At 39.1% G+C, this 21,176-nt stretch overlaps 1 protein-coding gene across 1 annotated transcript in view; it reads left to right on the top strand.

Annotated features, from left to right (window-relative positions):
• NECTIN3 (nectin cell adhesion molecule 3) overlaps window positions 1–21,176 on the top strand; it is a 61,425-nt gene that overhangs the window by 5,737 nt on the left and 34,512 nt on the right. Inside the window, exon 2 of the mRNA XM_039717889.1 lies at window positions 19,753–20,091. Coding sequence (XP_039573823.1) covers window positions 19,753–20,091 — 339 coding nt within the window. The remainder of the gene's footprint in view (window positions 1–19,752; window positions 20,092–21,176) is intronic.

Raw genomic sequence — 21,176 nt, 5'->3', positions numbered from 1 at the left:
AGGTGTAAAACTGTGTTAAAAGGAGGTGGAGGTGTCTATGAGTGAGGCTCCTGAGGGGACTCATGGACAATATTTGCATTCATTTGATTCTAGAAAAGGTGGCCCATGGTTAAGTACATAAGCTTGTGATGAAGAGCTTTGAGGTATAGCACAACTTCCAAGTCATGGTGAAAACACCAAACCCACTTTTTTGGTGTTATCCAATACATGAATACTTCAGGAGTTACTTTTCAGGTAATTAACTTTCAGACTGTTTCAAATGTGAACACAAAAATTGATGTTTCTGTCCATAAGTTAGCAATAGAAGAAAGCTAGCAACAGAAATGAAAAAAAAAAAAACCAAAAAAACCTTAAATGTCTTAAAGCTTCTGTTGATATCCCCTATCCTTTTACTTTGGTTTTTCCAAGTGTATGGGAAGGTAAAGGTAGGTAAAGTTTAGTGTGTGGTCAAGAAGGTCACTTTTAGTTCAGGTATTGAAAAGCAGTAACAAGCTTCCAGACAATCCTCTTTTATCATAGCTGCATACTTTTGTTTAGTATTTCTGCTTCTTTTCAGTTGTTTTTTAAGTAGTGTTCAGGAGTAAGAGTAATTTTGATTTTTAATTAGTGTCAAATATCATCCATCTTATTCTCAGTGTGAAGGCTAGTTGAGTGTAACTCTTGAGTTGACAGGGATACTAAGATTTTCTGCAGCAGCAGACAGCTCTTGCCCATTTCCCTTCCCGACCCCCTTCCCACATCAGATTTTCATTATCTGGCATTTAAGATAACATTATATGTCTACAGGGATTCATTGTTTTCTCATTTTCTATTAGTCAAGGTTTGTATAACATGATAGCTTTTAAACTAGTTCTGGGATTAGTTTGTACAGAGCAGAATGTTTTCTGAAAGTGACTCTTGTTTTGAATATTTCAGTGTAATGCAGTGGCATGTGCAAAATTTGGAGTCATTCAAATGGCAATCTCCTGCTAAAGGTGAATAAAGACAAGTCAAGCAGGTCTCCATAGCTGATATGTGTACAGATGAGTGGAAAAAACCAGCTGAGCTAGCTTGATTAATTTATTGGTTATTTTGGATTTGTTATTTTTATTAGCCTCTCCGTTAGAAGATTACAGATTAGTGTTGGATTTAACTTTTTCATACTCCTGTATTGTGTGGGCATTCTTTGCCCACTTCTGTTGCTTTTTTACTTGAAATACCACCCACCCATGCTGCATGTGGTGTATTTGTATAAGCTGAAAACTATTGCTGGGACAAGCATAACCACAACCAGCCTATTGCATGAAGAGATTCTAGAGAAAGAATATGAAGAAGTTGACATGTTCAAGAAAGGTAACTTAATTTCTTTTCAGTGTATATAATTTGGCAGAAAAATAGTAACTTCAGTCAAGTATAAGTTAAATTACATCAAATACCAAGTAACTTCTTCATAGCAACAGATTAACTTAGGGAGCAAGACTTCTGACTCATATATAACTTGCAGGTAATTTCTTTCCACAAATTCCTTTAATTTCTCCAACATTGATTGTTGACCATTGCCACAATGAATAACAAATTCTGCTAGGGTTTATTGTTAACCACTGGAGAAGGGAAGTCTAGAGCTATTAAGCTTAATATAATTTTTAATATATTTGTAAAGATTGATAATTGCACTATAAAAATCCAGTTCTCCAGTGCTGCTGTTCCTGTGTTTTGAACACTTTTGGACACTTCCGATTTAAGCACTTTTGAGTTCAACAGATAAATTTTCTTGAAACAAAAGTAATGTAATTATGACTTCATTAAGGCACTGTACCATTTAAAAAGACACTGTAGTTCTAAATTAGTCAGCTATGAGAAACTGATGGTTGTGACCATACTGTTAATCACTTTTTGGGAAATATAAATGCATCCTGTTGAAAGTTTCAGTGTGTTACTGGTAGCTGAGATAGCATAAAATAATCTGCCTCTGGTAGCTAGCAAGTGTAATATAGCCATTTATCCAGGGCAGGGTCTATAGGAAGAAGCATACTATGTTCTGTGTGGCTGTTTGAGGTATTCAAGGTAGTTCAAGCTTCTGCATGTGGCTTATATGGTCTACTTCCAATCCAAACCATTCTGTGATTCTACATATAGAATCACAGAATATATGTATATAATAACAGTATACCATATATATATATATATATATATATATATATTATAACACCGCTGTTAAGTTCAGCAGCTGTGAAGTAATAAGGTTTTTTACTATGACCAGATTATCACAATTGAGGTATCAGTGTTTCCACCTGAATGTTTAATAACTTAAACTACCTCCTGATAAATCAGAATGTAATCTTTTGTGGAGAAACAGATTTGTGTAGGCTTTATGGAAAATCTTTAAACGATTCCGCAGAGTGCTCTACCTTACAGAAAGAGGTAAGGACTGTGTGACTCTATAGAATTGTTAGTGGAAGTTCTTCTTGTGATGAATTTGCAGAGCTACTCTACAGCTGTGTATTCTGAGTCTCAAGAGACGTGGTTATGTATAATAAGTTGGTGTGGCTACAAATAGGTGAAAACTGAAGTGAAGTGAGGAAGAGCAGTTTTGATGGTGTCTCCACAATCTGAGACTGCTGTGATAAGAGGTCATGGTATGGTTGCTGTAAGTACATGGGACAAGACACTGGGCAAAAGAGTGTTATTAACCTTAAGGGGCTTTTGATAGGATTTCCTAATATTTCCTTGTAGCTAAACTGGTGAGATATGTTTTGGGAAGTGGATTATTAGATGGGTAAAAATGTTTGTGTCCTGCTGAACTCAGAAAGTTCTGAGTCCATCTGGAGGCTTGTCGCTGGTGGCACCAGTGCAGGGGCAGTTCAGCTGCATTCTGACCTCTTTTCCAGGTTCTAAGGCACTTCAAGCAAGTTTATGGATACTGTGGATAACTGTGAGGGTCAATTCATCTGCTGGAGACTGGGGCTAGTTGAGTGGGATGTCCGGAGGTCAGAAATAACTGTTGGAAACCTTGTGAAATTCCAAAGCAAATCTTTCTCTTGGGGGGGATGACCCCATGCAGCAGCAGAGATGTGGTGCAGACTGGTGACAAGTACCCTTACAGGAAAGATCATAAGGGTCCTTGTGGAGCAGTATGTGAAGAGCACACTGGGCACGCTCAGCCAGTTAAATGATGCCATTTGGACCTCTACTTGTGAGAAAACATCAAAAGTATGGTGCACAGTTTTGTGCTCCCAAATAGGAGGAAGGTGCTGAGGTGAAAGACCACTAAGGTAGGGAGTCACCACGTGATATATGAAGAGGGCTGGAGAAGGAGATTTGTTCAGCTTTGAGAAATGTCTGAAGTGGGGCATCCTAATTGCTGCTGGCACTGTTAATAGGCAGTGAGAGGGAAAACAAAGACAGACTCTCTTAGCTATGCAGAGGAAAAGGATAAGAGGCAGCAGACACAAGCTACAACAAGGGAAATCACTATAATGTGTTAGCAGTATGTTTTCCCACACAGACAATGATGCACTGAAATACGTTGTGGAATCTCTGTCCCTGAAAATATTCAGAACCTGACTGTGGTATGACCCCTGAGCAATTTGATCTGACTTCAAAGTTGGCCTTGCTTTCAGTCAGGATAGGATTGGATAACCTCCAGAAGTCCCTTTCAGTCTAAATGAACCACACAGTGTGCATGGCCAGGCATGAGCTAGTATACTGTAGTTGCTAGCCCTGAAAGGAAAGTAGAAGTTGAAAGTTTTCTATTTAGATTAAAATGTTAAAGTAATGTGTGAAACAAGTTTTTCCTATAAATCAATTTGACTGCTAAAAACCTGCTTCAAAATTGGATCCCATTGTTACTTTCTAACATAAGTTATGTATGTTAGAGAATTTGTTAAATAAAGATCTGGCTATATCTTTTCTGGTACTTCAATAAGTAGCCAGTAAGACCAATCCCATACAGCACAGAGCTGGGTGACAGTGATGAAAATGTAGCTTAGCAGTAAATTGAGCAACTATTAAAAAGCATTCCCTAGGCTTGCTGTTGTGATGCACTTCCTGGACAAAAAGGGGTTAACTTCTGGAATGGCCTGCAGTGAGCTAGCCTTAAGAGCTAAAAAAAAGCCAGCAGTGTCAGCAGTGCAGGGGGCAGCAGGCATCCCATAACTTTGTAATGTAACTCATCAGATTTTTTTATGGACAGCTGAGATTTGCTGCTCCTGAGAAAATAAGTTTGTTCTGCATTTCACTGTATAACCACAGTTGTTCAATATTGGCAGATAACACTAAAACTTTACAGGTAATTGAAAATATGAGGGTAATATTTAGCTGTCCTTCTGAAGTTGTTTGAGACTTTGCAACATTATGTAGTGCAAAGTACATCCTCCCTATTTACACGGTGCAAAGTACAACCTCCCTTCTCTTCCTGCAGACCTCAATTCTCCCCAGAGTAGGTGGTATATGGAAAGACAACACAGAAAAAGTGAAGGTGTGGTCTGCTTGAGGCAGTTGGGGCTTTCCTAGGGATTGAAGGTCTTGTTCCTTCCACTAGGATGTCACACATGCATCAGTGTTCTGACCAGTTTCTAATGGCTTTCTGTGTAGGAAGTACAGTGCAGGGGACAGGGAATGCTGCATGTTTACAACTGTTACTGAATGCTTAGAATTTCAGGTACTACTTACTAATTTCACAGAGAAGCCAAAAGAAAAATTCCCCAGAACCCAAAATCCTGACAACAGTGTTTATTTAAAGCAATTCAGAAACTTGCTTTTACAGAAGTGTTTGGTAGTTATGTGGACCATGTACTCTCATACCACTAAATGCAGTGGGCAGTCTCTGATTCTGCCATGTCTCTTTCTCCAGTTAAAGTTGAAGCAATGTTCAGTTCTGTGTGACTTCAACTTTTACTTTATTGTTCCTATGTAAAAGTAATATTCTATTCAAGACAAAGATATTAATACAACAGTATTTTTTCATTTGCCTTGTTCTCCTCAAAATGGCTGAAATGCTCTAGATAGTTGGTTTGTGGTAATTTGTTTGTTTAAAGTTATCCCAAGTCAGGAGGTTTGTGCTTAAAACTTCTTGGTTAGGTTAGGAGTTTCATAGACCTTGCTTTTTAGCATGGCACACCTCTAAATGTCAATAGTTTTGCCTTTGCAAAACCAGCTAGAGTTTCTGGTGGTATCTGTCAGAGTTAATTGGGGTTTTTTGTTGGTTTTTTTAAACTGCACTGTGTTTATACTGGATGAACTAAGACAAAGGAAAACAACCTGGGTACTCTGACTTCATTGGCTTCATTCATCTGAACTGAGCAGTTCAGAAATCCTCCTTTCCACTCCTACCTTTGAGCAGGTAAAATATGGCATAGTTTTAGGACGTGTAGCTTGAACGTGATCACATTTTAGTTAGACCTTATGTCTGAACATTAAGTCAAACAGTAATTGTGAATTTCAGAAATTGGCAGTTAATTTGTTCTCTGAGGTTACTTAAGTTTGCCTTGATAATGAATGTAGAGGTGGAGTCTGAGAAGTGCAGTGTAGTATCAGAAGAACAGAAAGTATATATGTATGGAAAATTAAGTTACTGCGTAACAAAATAAAGTACTGATACAGCACTGTGCAAGTCAGTAAATACAGACACAGAAACATGGTAATTCTCAATTTATATCTTCATTGCTTCTCCTAGCCAGCTGGGTTGACTGTCATTTCAGCATGTGTGCAGTGCAGTCTTACAATTAATATGTAAATTCTGGCTGACCATTGCAGCTTTCCTGTGCTGCCTGGTATAAATACTGTGAAATGTATGAAAGATAAGGTATTAATCAATTGGACTTCTCTAGTCACTGAACTTTCCCTGAGGAACAGGGAAGGACTACTGAACCAGAGGCAGCGTCTCTCTGTCTGATGAGGTAAGGTGGAGGGTTCTTTTCCAAAAGCATTGCCAGCTTGTGAGGAGGATTTTAAACTATGCATGTTGAGATGGCCTTTGATTTTTCTCTGATCTGAAAGGAAGCAAAGATGCAAGGAGCAATCAACAAGTGTCCAAGGGGGATATGATGGAAATTGTTTTTATCCCTTCCCTTGTAAAGGCAGTGTAAATGGGCACAATTTCAGATTTAGGATCTCATTGGGATTGCAGCAATGTTGTGGAATAGCTTGCATGACTGGAATCATGCAATTAGCTTGATTTGTACCTTTCAGGAAAGCCAGGCTGGCAAGGTGAGGAAGAGTGTCTAGAATGCTTGGAGCTAGACTGGCATGGCTAAACAGAGAGCTGGAATTCAGGAAAAGGAGAGTTCATGAGCTATGGAAGAATGGTCAGGCAACTCAGGAGGATGTGATGTTTGCAGATGGACAATTAGAAGAGCCAAAGCCCAACTATGACTTAATCTGGCTAGTGCTGTAAAATAAAGTAAAAAAAATATTTTTATGACTACACGAGCAACAAAAGGAGGGCTAAGGAAAGTCTCCATCCTTTTTTGAGTACGGGATGAGACAGTGACAAAGGGTAAGGTACATAATGGATTTTTTGCCTAGAGTATTTAATGTTAAGACTAGTTATTCTCTGGGTACCCAGATCTTTGAGCTTGGAAAACAGGGATGGGGAGAAGGATGAAACCCCCATAATCCAAGGATAAATGGTCATTGACCTGCTGTGCCACTTAGACACACACAAATCTGTGGGGCCACATGGCATCCACCCAAGACTACTGGGAAAGCTGTCAGAAATGCCCACCAAGCCACTTTGAATGATTTAGCAGCAGTCCTAGTTCTAGTTCACTGGAAGTTAGCAAATGTGATGTCCAGCTACAAGAAGGACTGGAAGGAGGATCAAGGAGACAACAAGCCTGTCAGCCTGACCTCAGTGCCAGGATTGCTTATAGAGCAGATCATACTGAGTGCCATCACTCAGCATGTGTAGATGTGGCAGGCCCTTAGGGACTTAGTTTAATGGTGGACTTGGCAGTTGTAGCTTAATGGTTGGACTCGGTGAACTTAAAGGTCTTCTCCAGCCTAAACAGTTCTGTGATTTTTAAGTCTCACATCTGGACTGAGAACTCCATTCAGCTGCACAGGCTGTGGTCCAAGGGGCTGGAAGGCAGCTTGGCAGGCACAGGTATAGAGCTCTGGTGAACAACGAATTGAGCAGTATCAGCAGTTTGTCCCTCACAGCAAGGAAAGGAGACCTCATCCTGAGTTCTGCTAAGCATGACAGCAGATTGGGAAAAGGGATATCCTTCATCACTGGAGCACTGTGTCCCATTCATGGCTTATGGTACCAGGGGAACACTGAGCTACCAGAGCAAGCCCAGAAGTGGATCACTGTGTTGACTGGAGCACAGGGTGTGTGAGCAGAGGCTGCAAGAGCTGGGCCTGATCAGCATGAAGAAGGGAAAGCTGCAGGAAAGGAGCCCTTATTTGATGCATGATGAGAACATATCAAGAACATAGATCAACACTTTTCAGAGTGTGGGAAATCCTGAGCCAATGTAAGGAAGTAAAACTTTTCTATGAGAGAGAAGGTGCCTGAAATATTTGAGGAATCAGTGTCCTGTGGTGATATCCCAAACTTGACTGGATGAATCTTCAAGCAGTTTGATATAACTGGACCAACTTTGAGCACGACTGAGTGACCTCTTGAGGTCCCTTGCCTCTTTACCTACATGAAATAATTTTCTCTACATCAATATTAGACTTGTTTGACTTTGCCAATGATAAATGAATTATGAAGAAAGCTGTGCCTAGGAGTTCTCTTGTGTCTGTGGTAATTGCTAGGTGACCTGCTTGGAAACGATTGATGTAGCTTACATCTGTGTTTGACATGACCTGTTGAACACTTTATCACAGGATTTCTGTGGAAGTTTGGTTGGTTAGGTTTTTCCCTCCCCTCTGCAGGCTGGTACTGATGAGTAGTGATTCCTATGACTTGAGTCTGAATGCTGCAGTCTGACAAATTAAGTCAGAGTGATTAAGTCAAAAATATCTTAAAAATGCTTATAATTTAGACTGGGATAGACGTGAGCTTTTTGGGTAATCTAGCAAGTTGCACATTACAGCTACCCTCATGGTTAGGATGTAACCTCAGTTTATGTAAATACCACTGTGTAGCAGAAAAGTGACTTGCTACTTTATAATGAAAGAGAACAAACAGCGTGACAAGAATCCTATACTGAATACTTTGTATTGTATTTTTGGGTTCTGGTTGAGTTGCCTTTTGTTTTCTTTTAGTCTGTGAAATGGCAAGTTTATTATATGGTTGTGTTGAAACAACAGCCATTTAACTTGGAAGGAAAGCTGTTTTTTGGACTGGGTTGGCATCAGGAGCACCAACCCATGTTTTTGCAAGTTTGTGGCTAGGTGGAACAGAATATGCTGCTATGTCATTGGTAACTTTGACATTTTGAAATGAGGCAGAAGTGATTGATGGTAACTCCTCAGACTTCTGTAATATTTTAGTGGTCAATTCCTCACCCCCAATTTCTCTTCTCCAAAAAAAAAAAAAAATCTCGTAATAGCATTAAATTGCCTTTCTAAGGAAGGAGTGGAGAGGTGTGGGCTCTGGGAAAAAAAAAAAAAAAAGAAAAAAAAGAAAAAGATCTTGTAATAGCATTAAATTGCCTTTCTAATGAAGGAGTGGAGAGGTGTGGGCTCTGGGAGGAAGTGGCAGGGTGTTTATCTGACCAGACCATTTAGCAATCACTGTGGTCTGTGAAGTTTTTCTGGAAGGATTTGCATGGTGGAAGCTATAGTTGTAGGTGGTGCTGGAGGATAGTAGGATCTTGTCTGTTGCATTTCCTGCAGTATGAGGTGTCCCAATTACATATAACTGCTAGTTACTCATAGCAAATTGGAATAAATATAAGTTACAGAAGTACCTTAAGAAACTGAGGAATTGAATAGTTAAGCAAGCTGAAGTGTAGATAGCTGTTCCATGATGCCCATGAGGCTTACTTTGTGGAGGAGAGTATTAAACTTTGTGTACGAATTATTATAAATATTAAATATTTGTGTAATTGAGAAGAAGGCCTTGAGTATGTGATGGTCAGTTCTGTGAGCTTTGCCGGGGGTCTGGTTGGAAGAGGCTGCCTGTATAAGATCTGAACTAGGCAGTGCACTCTTGGGAAGCATGTTCTCTGTCATGATGTTGTATTGGCATCCTCTTTGAACTTGAAGTGTAGTAATACCAGCTTTGAAATTTCTTAGCTCTGAAGAGTACACTAGAATTGAAACCTGTTAAGAATAAACAGATGTCAAATTTTTTGTGTAATGTGTGACATTGTCTGTATCATGAGAGCCAAGTGAGAAAAGCTGAAGCACTAGCTGACTAAAACTATGTGATTGGGTGTTCCTGTATAGCTCCAGAATGGAATTTCTTTCATCATCTTAAACTCACAGCTCTGCAAATAAATGAACAGATTGAGATTTAAAATAAATTTGAAGCAAGCAACATTAGAATTATATCTAAGTGTAAGGTTATAACTTGACTTATTATTGAGTTACTTTTCTCAAAGCTGAAGGGTGTCATTTCTCCTAGATCTTACTTGTTGCTGAGAATAAGATTTGTTTGTAAGGAGTGATTTGAGGATGCCACAGTGATTCAGTTGAGGATGAAATGAGGATAACAGAGATTTCATGGGGAGTTAAATATACAACAAATATAAAACTTTGAAGACTTAAAAGCTTTTAACAAAGCAAGTGACAAAAGATTAATATCTGCTTGTGGATCAGAATAAAAAGAAATTAGTCATGGAGGAGACTGGTCACCTGCTGTGAGCTGGCTGTCCCATTGATGAAGAGGAGAACCTTTACTGAAAAAAGTAACTAAAGGATACAAATAGAAGGAAATGAGAAATGCGTTTGATAAGAAAGTAGCTATTTATTTTAACAACTTGCAATGTTAAAGTTAAACCAAATGCAAGCTGACCTGACCATGAGAAAAGTATCTGAAAGTGCTCAAAGTAATTATGTGTTAGCAGAAAGCACTGGTGCTCTGTTTCATAATGTATTTGAAGTTCTACTTACTGAGCATTAAAAATGAAATTATTTTGCCATTCTAGATACTGTTAGCGTTAATTTCTATTTTGTGTTTCCCCTGTTTTTTTTCATGTATAACTGGGTTGTTTTCTTGATTTGCAAAGCAAGTGGAGGATAGTCTTAAACACACTTGAAGAAACAGCAGGTTTCTAGAAAGAGGACTGGGAATGAGACTTGTAAAAGCAGTGTATTCTGAAGTCTTCTCAAAGTAACAAGGTCTGGATGAACCCAATGGTCATGCTAGAGCAAGTGGTGTAAGTGTATGGGGTGGAATGTTGCAAGAAAGTTCCTGAAGTGAGAACTTGTCATCCTTCAGCATGTGTGTCATATTGGCTAAAAAGAATTTTGAGGAAGACTGGATTATTACTTTAGTAAAAATGTCTATTAATCTTAAAATAATGAAGCCATTAAAAGTCTTGATCATGTGCAGGATCAGCTTAGATTAGTTTGGGAGTTTGATTTATTTTTTTTTAATTACTAAATATGAAACCTTTCTAAAGGGTGTGGAGGTTTGTCATTTTGGCCAGGGTGTTCATTTGTGGAATTCATATTCTGTAGCATCAAAGGTTTTCTTTATTTCAGTGGGCTTGGTTGCTTGGTTTTTGCTTCTGTTTTTGTTCTTTTTTTCACTGCTTTACTGGTTTGTCTTCTTCCTAACCTTCACATGCATTCTGTTTTTGCAGTGTAAGTTCTTTTGGACCTTTATTGGGTTACCTTTTATGAGAATAATAAGGAGTTCTTCCAGTCCTTTCCTGTACAAGTTTTCTGGGCCTTTGAGCACACTCCACTTTCACACTCTCTAGATGGCTAATAAATGATGTGTGCTGTTCAAACTGAACAACTCCAGATGGAGCCTTACTGATGTTGCCTAGAGCATATACTTCTATATTAGCATATTCTATAGTGTCACTTTCAATTCTTGATATGTAATCACCATGCACTTGCTGCAGCTTTCAGAACACACTTTGCTCTCTAACCAGTTATTTAACATCCTTGATGTGTTACTTAGACCTGTTCCTGCTGGCTGCTAGTCTAATTTGGACACACTGCAGCTTTAAGGTATTTTTCTGCCTGGCTGGGAAAGGTTTGTTAAGTGTAGCTTCACTTGTTTCTCTGTGTATAATGCATTAGTCATCAGCCCCACCAAGATTCAGATGTACAACTCTCTCCTTTTGACCTCCAGTCTTCTGTTAAATGTTTTTGCTATGTGTTTAAACTGGATGCCACTTAGGAAGACTTCAGCCTTTCCACCAGATCAGTTTGTCAGAACTATTGACTCATCTTTTGTGTTTCAAAAGATTTCTAAGATCATCTGGAACTCTTTAACAAACTTTCCAGTACAATGTTTGAGTTACATTAAGGACTGCTTGTTTCAATCTCTTCTGTGTATTTATACCTATTGCTCTGATACTTAGGGATATGGATTTATTAAATGGGGATGTGAAGCATTTTGTGGTGGTTAGGCAGTAGTGGTGGATATGGATAACTTTTGAACTACTTGATTATGCTTACTACTAGGTTTTTTGAGGGAGTGGAACTTGAAATGAGATGTCTTCCTCCAGTCCTGCTTTTGAGCCTGGCCAATTTATTGGAAATAGAGTACCTCATTGTCCTGCTTATTTCCTTTTAAAGGAGATGGGATTGGAAGATTTGGTGAAACAGTGCTGGAAATATTCATTACAGAAGAACTTCCAGCCACTTCCACCCTGCCTTACTTATTAGTTCAACATACTTTATAAACATTTGAAAGTTTAGTGTCAGGATAAACATGTATGTCTTAATTTGCTGTGTATTAATATGTCTAAAAGATTATAGTGTAAGAACATGTAAAATTGACATTGATGTTAATACGGTCTAAGTCAAAATTCCATACAAAGATGTAAAGTTCGTGGGACTTTGTAAACATTCTTAGTGAGTAGTAAATTTTCAACCTTATAAAAACTGGCTTTCTAAGAGTGTCCTTCCCAACTCTATTTGAATCATGACCCTAACATTCCTTTTTAACTTCCTCTAGTGTCTTAGATTGTCCTGCTGCTTGATACTAAAGGTCTGTGCAGCATGGTGGGAAGCAGAGTGTGCAGGGGCACAGGTTCTGTCTTACATGGAGTTAAACTAGAACAGAAGCACTGGTTCGCATGTGAAGTGGCATTCTGAAATAAGAATGGTAGGTAACAGCCAAGTCTGACTTTTTCTGAAGCTCCAACTCCTGACTCTATGAGTTGGGCTCAAGCTAATGTTAAATTCTAAGTTGTAACTACTTTTTCTTTGACTTTGTGTTGCATTAAAGTGTCTTTTTGAAATGTCTTTCTTTGCTTTCTGTGTTGCAAATGTCAGTCTTTCAGGTAATTATTTATTGTGGAGCTGAATAGGTTTGCATACTTTGTCATCTTTGATTCCTTAGTGCTAGGATGACAGTTCCTTGTCCAGTATTGCATTACCTGGCCTTTTAACAGGCAGTGAGTCCTTTCTCTGGGCTCTGGATGCTATCTTGCGAATGATAGCTGTAGCTTTCCCAACAATTATTTCTGTTCCTTGCTCCCTGTATGTAGATACATGTGTTGAATGCAGCAACTAGCGGGAGATAACCGACAGTCCCTTCCATCAGCTGTGGGGAATGGAGGAGCAGAGTAAGACAAGCCTCCTGGCTGAATGGTGTGATATCTTGTCAGCTGTACCTTTAGGAGCGGCCAGATGGTGGTTCAGAGTGTTTCAGAATTCTGCAGAACATCCTGTGATAGCACTTAACTGAGAATCCGTCTGTCTGGAGCTTGATGTTAGTAAAACCCTTCAACAGCTAACTTTTGAGACAGCACTGAAGTTGAGACTGACCTCTTCACAGTTCTTGTTGCCAGTCTCTTTGAATTTTTGATAGCTTGGAAAAGATACAACTTTGTGCAACTTTATTTTATAATTTTTAACTAGAAATTATATTCCTCTTTCTATGGTTTTTGTAAGAAGTCAGGCTATAGTCACCTAGAGGAGAGCTGCTCATGCCATAAACCAACTCAAGACTGGAACCTCATTTGGGGCCATTTGCAGGCATAGGAAGTTAACATTCAGAAGTTATTCCAAGTGGTGGATTTCCATGTATGTCCTAGGGTGAGAAGGAAGTGAGTTCTTTGGGAGGTTGTGGTCGAACCAATCAGTGCTTGGATTTGAATATTGGCACCTGTTTTTGCCACTGAAGGTATGCATGCCTCTGAGAACACAGGGGGTTAAAGGCAGAGAACTCCCAGGAGAACTCTCTTGGTTCAGGTCCGTGAAGGAGCTCAGAGCTCCCCTGCCCAGGCAGGGCTGGCTGGGGGAGGGAAGCCATGCGGCCGGGTGAGGTAGGCTGGAGCCTTGGGCAGAGGAGGGGGTGAAGGCTTGGCAAGATGGAAGGGTGGAGGAGCCCTGAGAAGCATCGGGTCCCCCTCCTACCTCCCCCGGGAGATAGAGAGAGAGAGAGACAGTGCCTGTGCTGCTTTGAGGTTTGATATCGGCAGCACAGCCAGCCAGAAGTGGGGGATGCGCCACCAAGAACTGGCCGCCGTGGGAGTTCTGGGCAGACAGAGGCAAAGATTTTAACCCCTTTCTTGAATGATGGTTCTAGAAACCTTGCAAATACTGAACCTCCTGAATCTGAATGAGGAGAGAGAGATGAAGCAGGAGGAAATGGGCAAGTGTGAGGAAAGTTGGTGCAAGCAAGAGATGTCTGAAGAGGTGAGAAGAATCCAAGGTGGGAGGAGATGACGGAGTGGCCTGGGGCTGGACTCTTTTCTTGTATGGCCTCGGACAGACCCATGCCTTTCCTGTGACCCAGAGACTGCATTTAGGGGGAGGCAATGCCTTGAAGCCAAAGAGAGTGTGGTGAAGCAGTGGTGAGAACAGAGATGGCTGAGGAGGGTGTGAGATGCCCTCTGTCTTCAGAGAAGAGGAAGATCTCTGTTTACGAGGCCCCTCGGCCCCAGGGGGTAAATTTGGGGGACACTGGTGTCCCAAAGCTGAGGGACCATCACTTTTTGGAACTGGGTGGAGCATCCTTAAAAAGGGGAACCCTAAAAGCAGTCCTGGTCCATGTGCAGTGGTGAGAGCATTGGACATGGAGGGAAGAAGTCACAAGGGCAGATATTCTCTGGGCAGTGCCACGAGTGACATGGAAACACAAGAGGTTTCAATTGTGTTTCTGGGGAAAGCCTATGGTGCAAGGGGGGACTCCTCTCTCCCTGATGGACTGAGGGTTGATTATTTGAGGGGTGGTGATAGACTGAAAGTTGATTATCTGAGAGATGGTGACTGGGTGAAAATCTAAGGTTTTGTTTCATGCTGTGGAGGAAATGGGGGAAGGAGGAGGAGGAATGTATTTGGAGAGTTTTCATTCTGAGTTCTGTGTCTGTTCCTTTTTTAGATATTGTAGTTAATAACGTTTTTTTTCCTTTATTGCTAAGTTGGAGCCTGCTTTGCTCTGTTTCTGATCACATCTCCCAGCAGCTACTAGGGAGAGTATATTTTCATGGGGGCACTGGCATTGTGCCAGCCTCAAGCCATGACAATGAGCTACATCATAATGTTTTTAGTTTCCTGTTGGTATTAGGTAAAGTTGATTTAAAAGATAGAATCTGTGAACTTCAGTAAAATGAAAAAGCAGCCTGAGAATTTCAGTAGTCTTGGCTTCAGACTATCAAATTGCTATGCCTCATTTCACTGAAACTTTTTACATTCTGGTAGGCTTTTGTATGCCTATTATACTGTGTGCTGAACACTGAACAAGGTTTTAAGTTTTGCTCTCTGAGATGGAAATAATACATCCCTGGTTTTCTTCTTTAAAAAATTAAGGCAAGTTCTGTACCAAAAAAAGGGAAGTTGAGCTGAGTCCTGTAAATGCAATGCTTATAGAAGCTTATCTTGTGCTGTTCCTGGTCTCAGCTCACTTGCCCCGAAAAAACTGATTGACACTCCACTTCAAGCAAGGATTGTGACAAAGCAGATCCTTAGGTGAGAGTAGCACTAGATTATAATACTTTCTCTTTGATTTAAGTGCAGTTTTTTGCTAAGTACTTGCTTAGCACTTCTAATTGGAAGCTAGTGTTGAGGCATTTTGTACTGCTTAATCAAGAATCTCTTCCATTCCTTGGTTCTGATCTTTTTTTGACACAGTAATTTGATCATGCCCTGGTGCTCAAAAGACACACTGACTTCTTCCCAGTCATTTATATATTTTTGTAAAGCCTTAAGTTGAGGCTTCAGCTTGTTTTCTACAGTGTCTTAAAGTGATTTGTTTTTCCAGTTAAACAAATCTGAAAATGCCACTAGATTTGTGGAGCTGTGCTCATTGCCTGTGTTGCATCGCCTCTTGTGATGGACTGAGCTAATTCAGAAGGTTAAATCAGGAAGAGAACAAGTGAGTTTTTGTAGGATGGGGGTCTTTTAGGTACCTAATTAGTGATGACACAGGAGGAGGACTGCAAGAATAAGCTTTCTGATGTCAATTGAGATTAAACTGGCCAAACAATACTGCTTAGCCTGGCTTTAAGAGTGTTCTGCTGACATAGCAACTTGCTGTCTGTGAAATGGGATGTTCTTGTTGTTTTGCTCCATTTTTGATTGGACCTCTTCTGTGTTCCTTGCCACTACTTTGTGCTAAGGCCACGTGTACCCATGAGCTGAATAACTTGCTGATAGAGGGGAAAAAATTTCAGTTTTATGCTCCTCTGTAGTTTGGCTCTGTCTTGTCTAAGGCCACGTGTACCCATGAGCTGAATAACTTGCTGATAGAGGGAAAAAAATTCAGTTTTATTCTTCTCTGTAGTTTGGCTTTGTCTTGCGGAAATAGTTGGCAGGTTGTGGGAAATCAGTGGCTAGAAAGGGTCAGTATGGTCACCTTGTCTTGCCAGGAGTGTGCTGTTAAGTGGGTAACAAAATGCATTGCTTTTATAATTAGACTTGTGCATGGCTGCTTCATATAGAAAATCTAAATCTGCTGTTTATTGCAACAAATAACAAGCCTGTAAATGTGGAAAGTATTCTGTCATTCCATATCATGAATGCATTGCTGTGTTATGAAGGTTATCATATAGTTCCTCAGTATCTTTTTTTTTTCAGTTAGGTGGTAGAAGCTTAATTCAGAATTGATATTGAAAATATTATCATGGTCAGTATTTGATAGCATGCAGTTCTGTGGCTTTTATTGCTGCAAGTGAGCCTTAGGGATCATTTTGTTTTGTTTACTCTTTGAACATTCTGTCAAGTTACATGAGTAGAGTCATTGCCTTGCTGTTTCAGGTAGGATTCTTGACTTTATTGCCAAGCATGGCATTGGATCACTGTGATCAAAAATCAGATAGTGCATAGGAACCTAGCTGAAATTGAATCATGTTAAAGTGCTTGAGATGGCAATCTCATCAGGCTGCATGTGAAACAGTAGGGAACAATCTCATGTATTCCAAGGAAGCAAAAAGGAAAGGCAACTCTGTAAAAACTTGGGCAAATATGAAGGAAAAAGTATGAAAACCTCATGATTGTGTTTACCTTGTAAAGTGCTTGAGATGGCAATCTCATCAGGCTGCATGTGAAACAGTAGGGGACAATCTCATGTATTTCAAGGAAGCAAAAAGGAAAGGGAAGGCAAATCTGTAAAAACTTGGGCAAATATGAAGAAAAAAATATGAAAACCTCATGATTGTGTTTACCTTCAGAAGTTACAAAACATCTTGATTACTAAGTAAATACAAAATGTATCCAGAAGTTTTGTTGGAAATGACAGACTTCGATATTGTAAACATAAGGCAGAAAAGGTCAGATTTCAAGAGGAGGAGGGCCAGACCTCATTAAAACAATGAATGTATGTCCCGTGTGCCAGTGCTTTGGATCAGTTAAGGACCTGAATAGTGTGGTCTTCAAGTGGCTTGTTCTTCAGAACCTTGGGCATTATAAGCCTCTAAATGTGTTGTTTTGGGGGAGACATGTAGCTCATTATTCAACTACAATCTGTGAGCAGAATATTGACTCTTGACTGGAAGTCTTTATGTCAAAGGAAATACTTATCTTAAGCATCCTGAGCCTTGGAGAGCCCTGAATATCTTCATGGTAATTAGCTTGCTAGTTTGAGCTATTAGCTTGATTGCTCTGCAACTACAGCTAGTTAAATAATAACTGGATGGAGATTAAAACAAGAGATACTGTTCCAAATTAAATATGTGGCATTGGCACTTCAGATTTAAACTATTTCTAGCACTTTAAACATTTTGGAGTCTATATACTGTTGTATGAACTGTATGTAAGTTCAAGTCATTTGTGTTGTATAGATAAGTTGATTTTGTGTGTGTGTGTGTCTTTGGAGTCTGAACATGTTGTCAGAAGATGAGATAAATGTAAAAATGTAAAATTTGGAGTAGTGATATGTTAGCTTTCTACTTCCCTTGCTGGCGAAGGTGGAGGAGAAAGATCTAACTGATCAACATTCTATAGCTGCAAGTGTGTTTATGTCTCTAAATATATATGGGTCCTGCTCGGTTCAGTCTGTGAATCTTGAAAATAGCAGCAATGAAAAAGTTTGACTTCTGAAAATATTCATGTGAGAAAACAATGTTCTTATGGCACAAATGAGTTGTTAGAAATATTCCTTGGTGGGAAAATTGTTGAGTATTGACTTTTTAAATGTACAGTGGTCATCTTTATGTAGCTGAAGCCTCCAATTACTGGGAACAGAGTTGTCAAAAAAAAAAAAAGTAAAAGGAAGCAAAAGAGCTTGTGTGTTCAGTTAACTGGGATGTTTTTTCAGTTTAGTTTCTTACCTTCTGCTGAGCAGTTTTTGTAAGTTCACTTGTGGGGTTTTTCTGTACTAAGCTGTTTGGGGTTATATACAGTCACTCTGATAAAGTTTAAATAGGTTAAGGTTCAGTAGATTTAACTGTTGCAAAAATCAGATTCCTGAATGAAAGTGTTTTTCTTTACTTAAATTACACTACAGAATATTTATATCCTGTACATTCTGAAATACATTTCACAAATGTAACTTGTGAATTTATTTATAAGGTAGAAAGCAATAGTCAAATACTTTTTGAGGAACATTCCACCTTATGTTTAAATGTAGCAATGGCAAGTGGAGATGAATTTTGAGCAGAACTCTGTACATGGCCGTTTGCAAATAGTTATACTGTTTCCAGAGTCTGCACAATAATGTGTCAGGTAAGAAGCATGAGGAGAATAGACAGAATGTTGTTGCACTACTTGTCATGGCAGATATTCTCTATTTGAAACGTGTTATGGTTTGGGTTTGTTTTTTTTTTTTCTTTTCTTGTTATTTTTTGTCCCTTTACCAGCCCCACTTAGCTACTGATGTATCAACAATATTGGTCTGAATTTCTGGCTTAGTTTGACTTATTTGTGTAGCTTAAGGTGTTCATACTATTGATGTTAGCCAGTAGTTTTACACTGAAGAAATCCATAGCTAAATCACTTTTTTGGGTGACTTCATTGACTCAGAAATGGTTTGAACAATGAAAAATCAATCTATGAGAAGCAGAAAGCTTTTAACAATGGATTTGTAGATAAAGGCTTTTAAGGACTTCTTTCCTGAACACATGGCTTGCCTTTTGTGTGAGCTTGGTAAGTGAAGAGGTGGCTCATGTCTCAAGTTGAATGACTTCTTCATGCTTATGAGAATGGGGCTAAAAAAATTTATACTTGACTTTTGCTCTATTGGTGAACTTCCTCAGTAACAGCTTGAGTACTGACTTGGTATCTGAAGAGAGGATCAGAGCATTTGAAATAGCTCTGTTAAAATCTGAGCACAGGAAAAAGAAATACACTGTGGACCAAGACTTTGGTTCTTTTTCGTCAGGTTAGTTTGCTCCAAGAGAACTAATGAGTGAAGTTGCTGGAGCATCTGTTGGCAAAAGAAATTGTGAACCTGTGGTATATTGAACTGCTTTGTCCTAGTGGATTTCCTTTCTTGAAAGGAGGGTGGTGTAAAATGTTGAGTTCAGAATTTTAGGTATTAAGCAGAAATATGTTGAATCCTAAGCAAGCACTTGACTATGCCTACTCTTGCATATTTACTGTCTGAGATAAGATCCTGTGTGAAGACACCCCACTGCACTGAAGCAGAAAGATTGCATGTGCATGATGGTAAATGTCTTCATTAGGAGGTAGGGTAGGAAAGCTCAAGTTGAGGTCTTTTGAGTGATTATCACTGTAAATGTGGAGTGGTTTGTGGGATTTTGATAGGGGCTTTTTTCTTTGGTTTTTTTTTTTTAATTGTTGCTTTGCTTTTTAAGTATTTACTGGTATGGTAAGTGCTAGAAGTTTCACTTATTTCTACTTATAAAAGATATGACTTCATAAATATTTAAGGAGAAGCACATAAGTGCAGTAGTTTAACTTAAGTTTTTCTTGTTGCTCTATATCAGTAGTCAGACTGCTAAAAAGTGCCATGTCTTGTTTTTTTGGTAAATCTGAATTCACTGAATGTTCATATCTAGTTAAATTCCCAGAAGACTGTTAGCACAGTTACACAATTGTCGGTTGTTTTTATATGAAGGTCTGTATTAGTGGTAGTATTCTCTGAAAAATTATTGGTCTGTGTCTAGGTTTGATGTTTTTGCTTGAAATGTGTTTCTGTAGTATTTCCACACTGTTGTGAATCAGTTAATCAGAAAAAAAGCAGGAATTCTCTTCTAAAAAGGTAAACTAATTATGGAAGAAGGCTTATGGTGAAAACCAAGCAACATAACTTTCCTGTGTAGCAACTAACACTTGCTTTGTGTTTAGGTGCCTTAGCTGGACCAGTTGTTGATCCACATGTGACAGCAGTTTGGGGGAAGAAGGTTGCACTGAAATGCATAATTGATGTGAACGAAACAATCACACAAGTTTCTTGGGAGAAGATATATGGTAAAAGTTCACAGACTATTGCTGTTCATCACCCTGAATATGGAATATCTGTTCAAGGAGAATACCAAGGAAGAGTGGCATTTAAAAACTACTCACTTACTGATGCAACAATCATCTTAAAAAATGTAAGCTTTTCTGATGCAGGAGAATATGTTTGCAAGGCAGTTACATTCCCACTTGGAAATACACAGTCGTCAACAACTGTAACAGTATTAGGTAAGTCAGCTTCTTTTTGAAAGGAAAATTCTGCAAACTTACAAATAAGTTGAATTTTACCATTTAACCCAAAGAAAATGCAAAATATGTGTTTGCTGGTCTTTTGTTGCAAGTGTGCAATTTTTACTAATGTCATAGGGGAGAATTCTTTTGGTTCTTGCTTCTTTAGAACTTGTTATTTGACTGTCTAGTTATTAAAAATACATAACATTCCTATTTAGGCATTATCCTGAAAACAAACATTCAGTTTGTATTAGCACAGTGTTTTAGAACTTTGACAGACAATGCTGATACCAGGGACTTGTATGTGCTGGGAAGCTGCTGAACTTGGCTTTAGCTACCACGTTGGCTAAATTCCCTCAGTTAGTACTGGGTAGTCACTGGTCTTCAGAAAAAGCAGGTATTTCTAAACCTTGTTGGTAACTGTTTGTCTCAGTGAAATAGTCTGTCATCTGTAATGAGGTTAGAGAGTTCCCAGTGAGGGTCAATGCCCCATGCCTGGAAACATTCAGATGGGACTCTGCAGCAGCCTGGTGTAGTTGAAGATGTTCCTGCTTATTGCAAGGGGATTAGACTGGATGACCTTCAAAAAGTCCTTTCCAACGCAATTCTATGATTTTATAAATGTGCTGCTGATGTGATAATTTAATATAGCTGCTTAGGTCTGTGATGCAAACTGTTCTTTGCACAATGTAAATGTCAAGCAAAACTATCTAGATGGCTTCTGGGAGTTGTGGGAAGAAAGAGTCAATTTAAGCTCTTGACTGTGGATAGTCCTAATGTGAAACTTTTACAGACTTGAGGGTTAGTTTGCACTAATTTTGTCCCTCTTGTTGAGGGCTGAGTATTGTTGTCATAAGGAATTAGTGCTGAAGTGCAAGTAACTCAGGTGTTACTCCAGTGTAAGGTAAAATGATTTCGCTGAGACTTGAAAGCTGGTTATTAAGTTGCCCTCTCCTTATAATACTATTCTTGTTGTACTAGTCTAAGGTACTTCTATATCTCTTGTCGGGGTGGGGTGGAAGGGGTAAAATGATATTTTCTGTAGCTGAGGTGTTTGTCAATGACTATTTCTGTAAGCAGGT

This window comes from Passer montanus, unplaced genomic scaffold (assembly GCF_014805655.1).
Source record: "Passer montanus isolate IOZ18808 unplaced genomic scaffold, ASM1480565v1 scaffold39, whole genome shotgun sequence".
In the NCBI taxonomy this organism is placed as follows: domain Eukaryota; kingdom Metazoa; phylum Chordata; class Aves; order Passeriformes; family Passeridae; genus Passer; species Passer montanus.
This window is presented reverse-complemented; position numbering and strand designations above follow the sequence as displayed.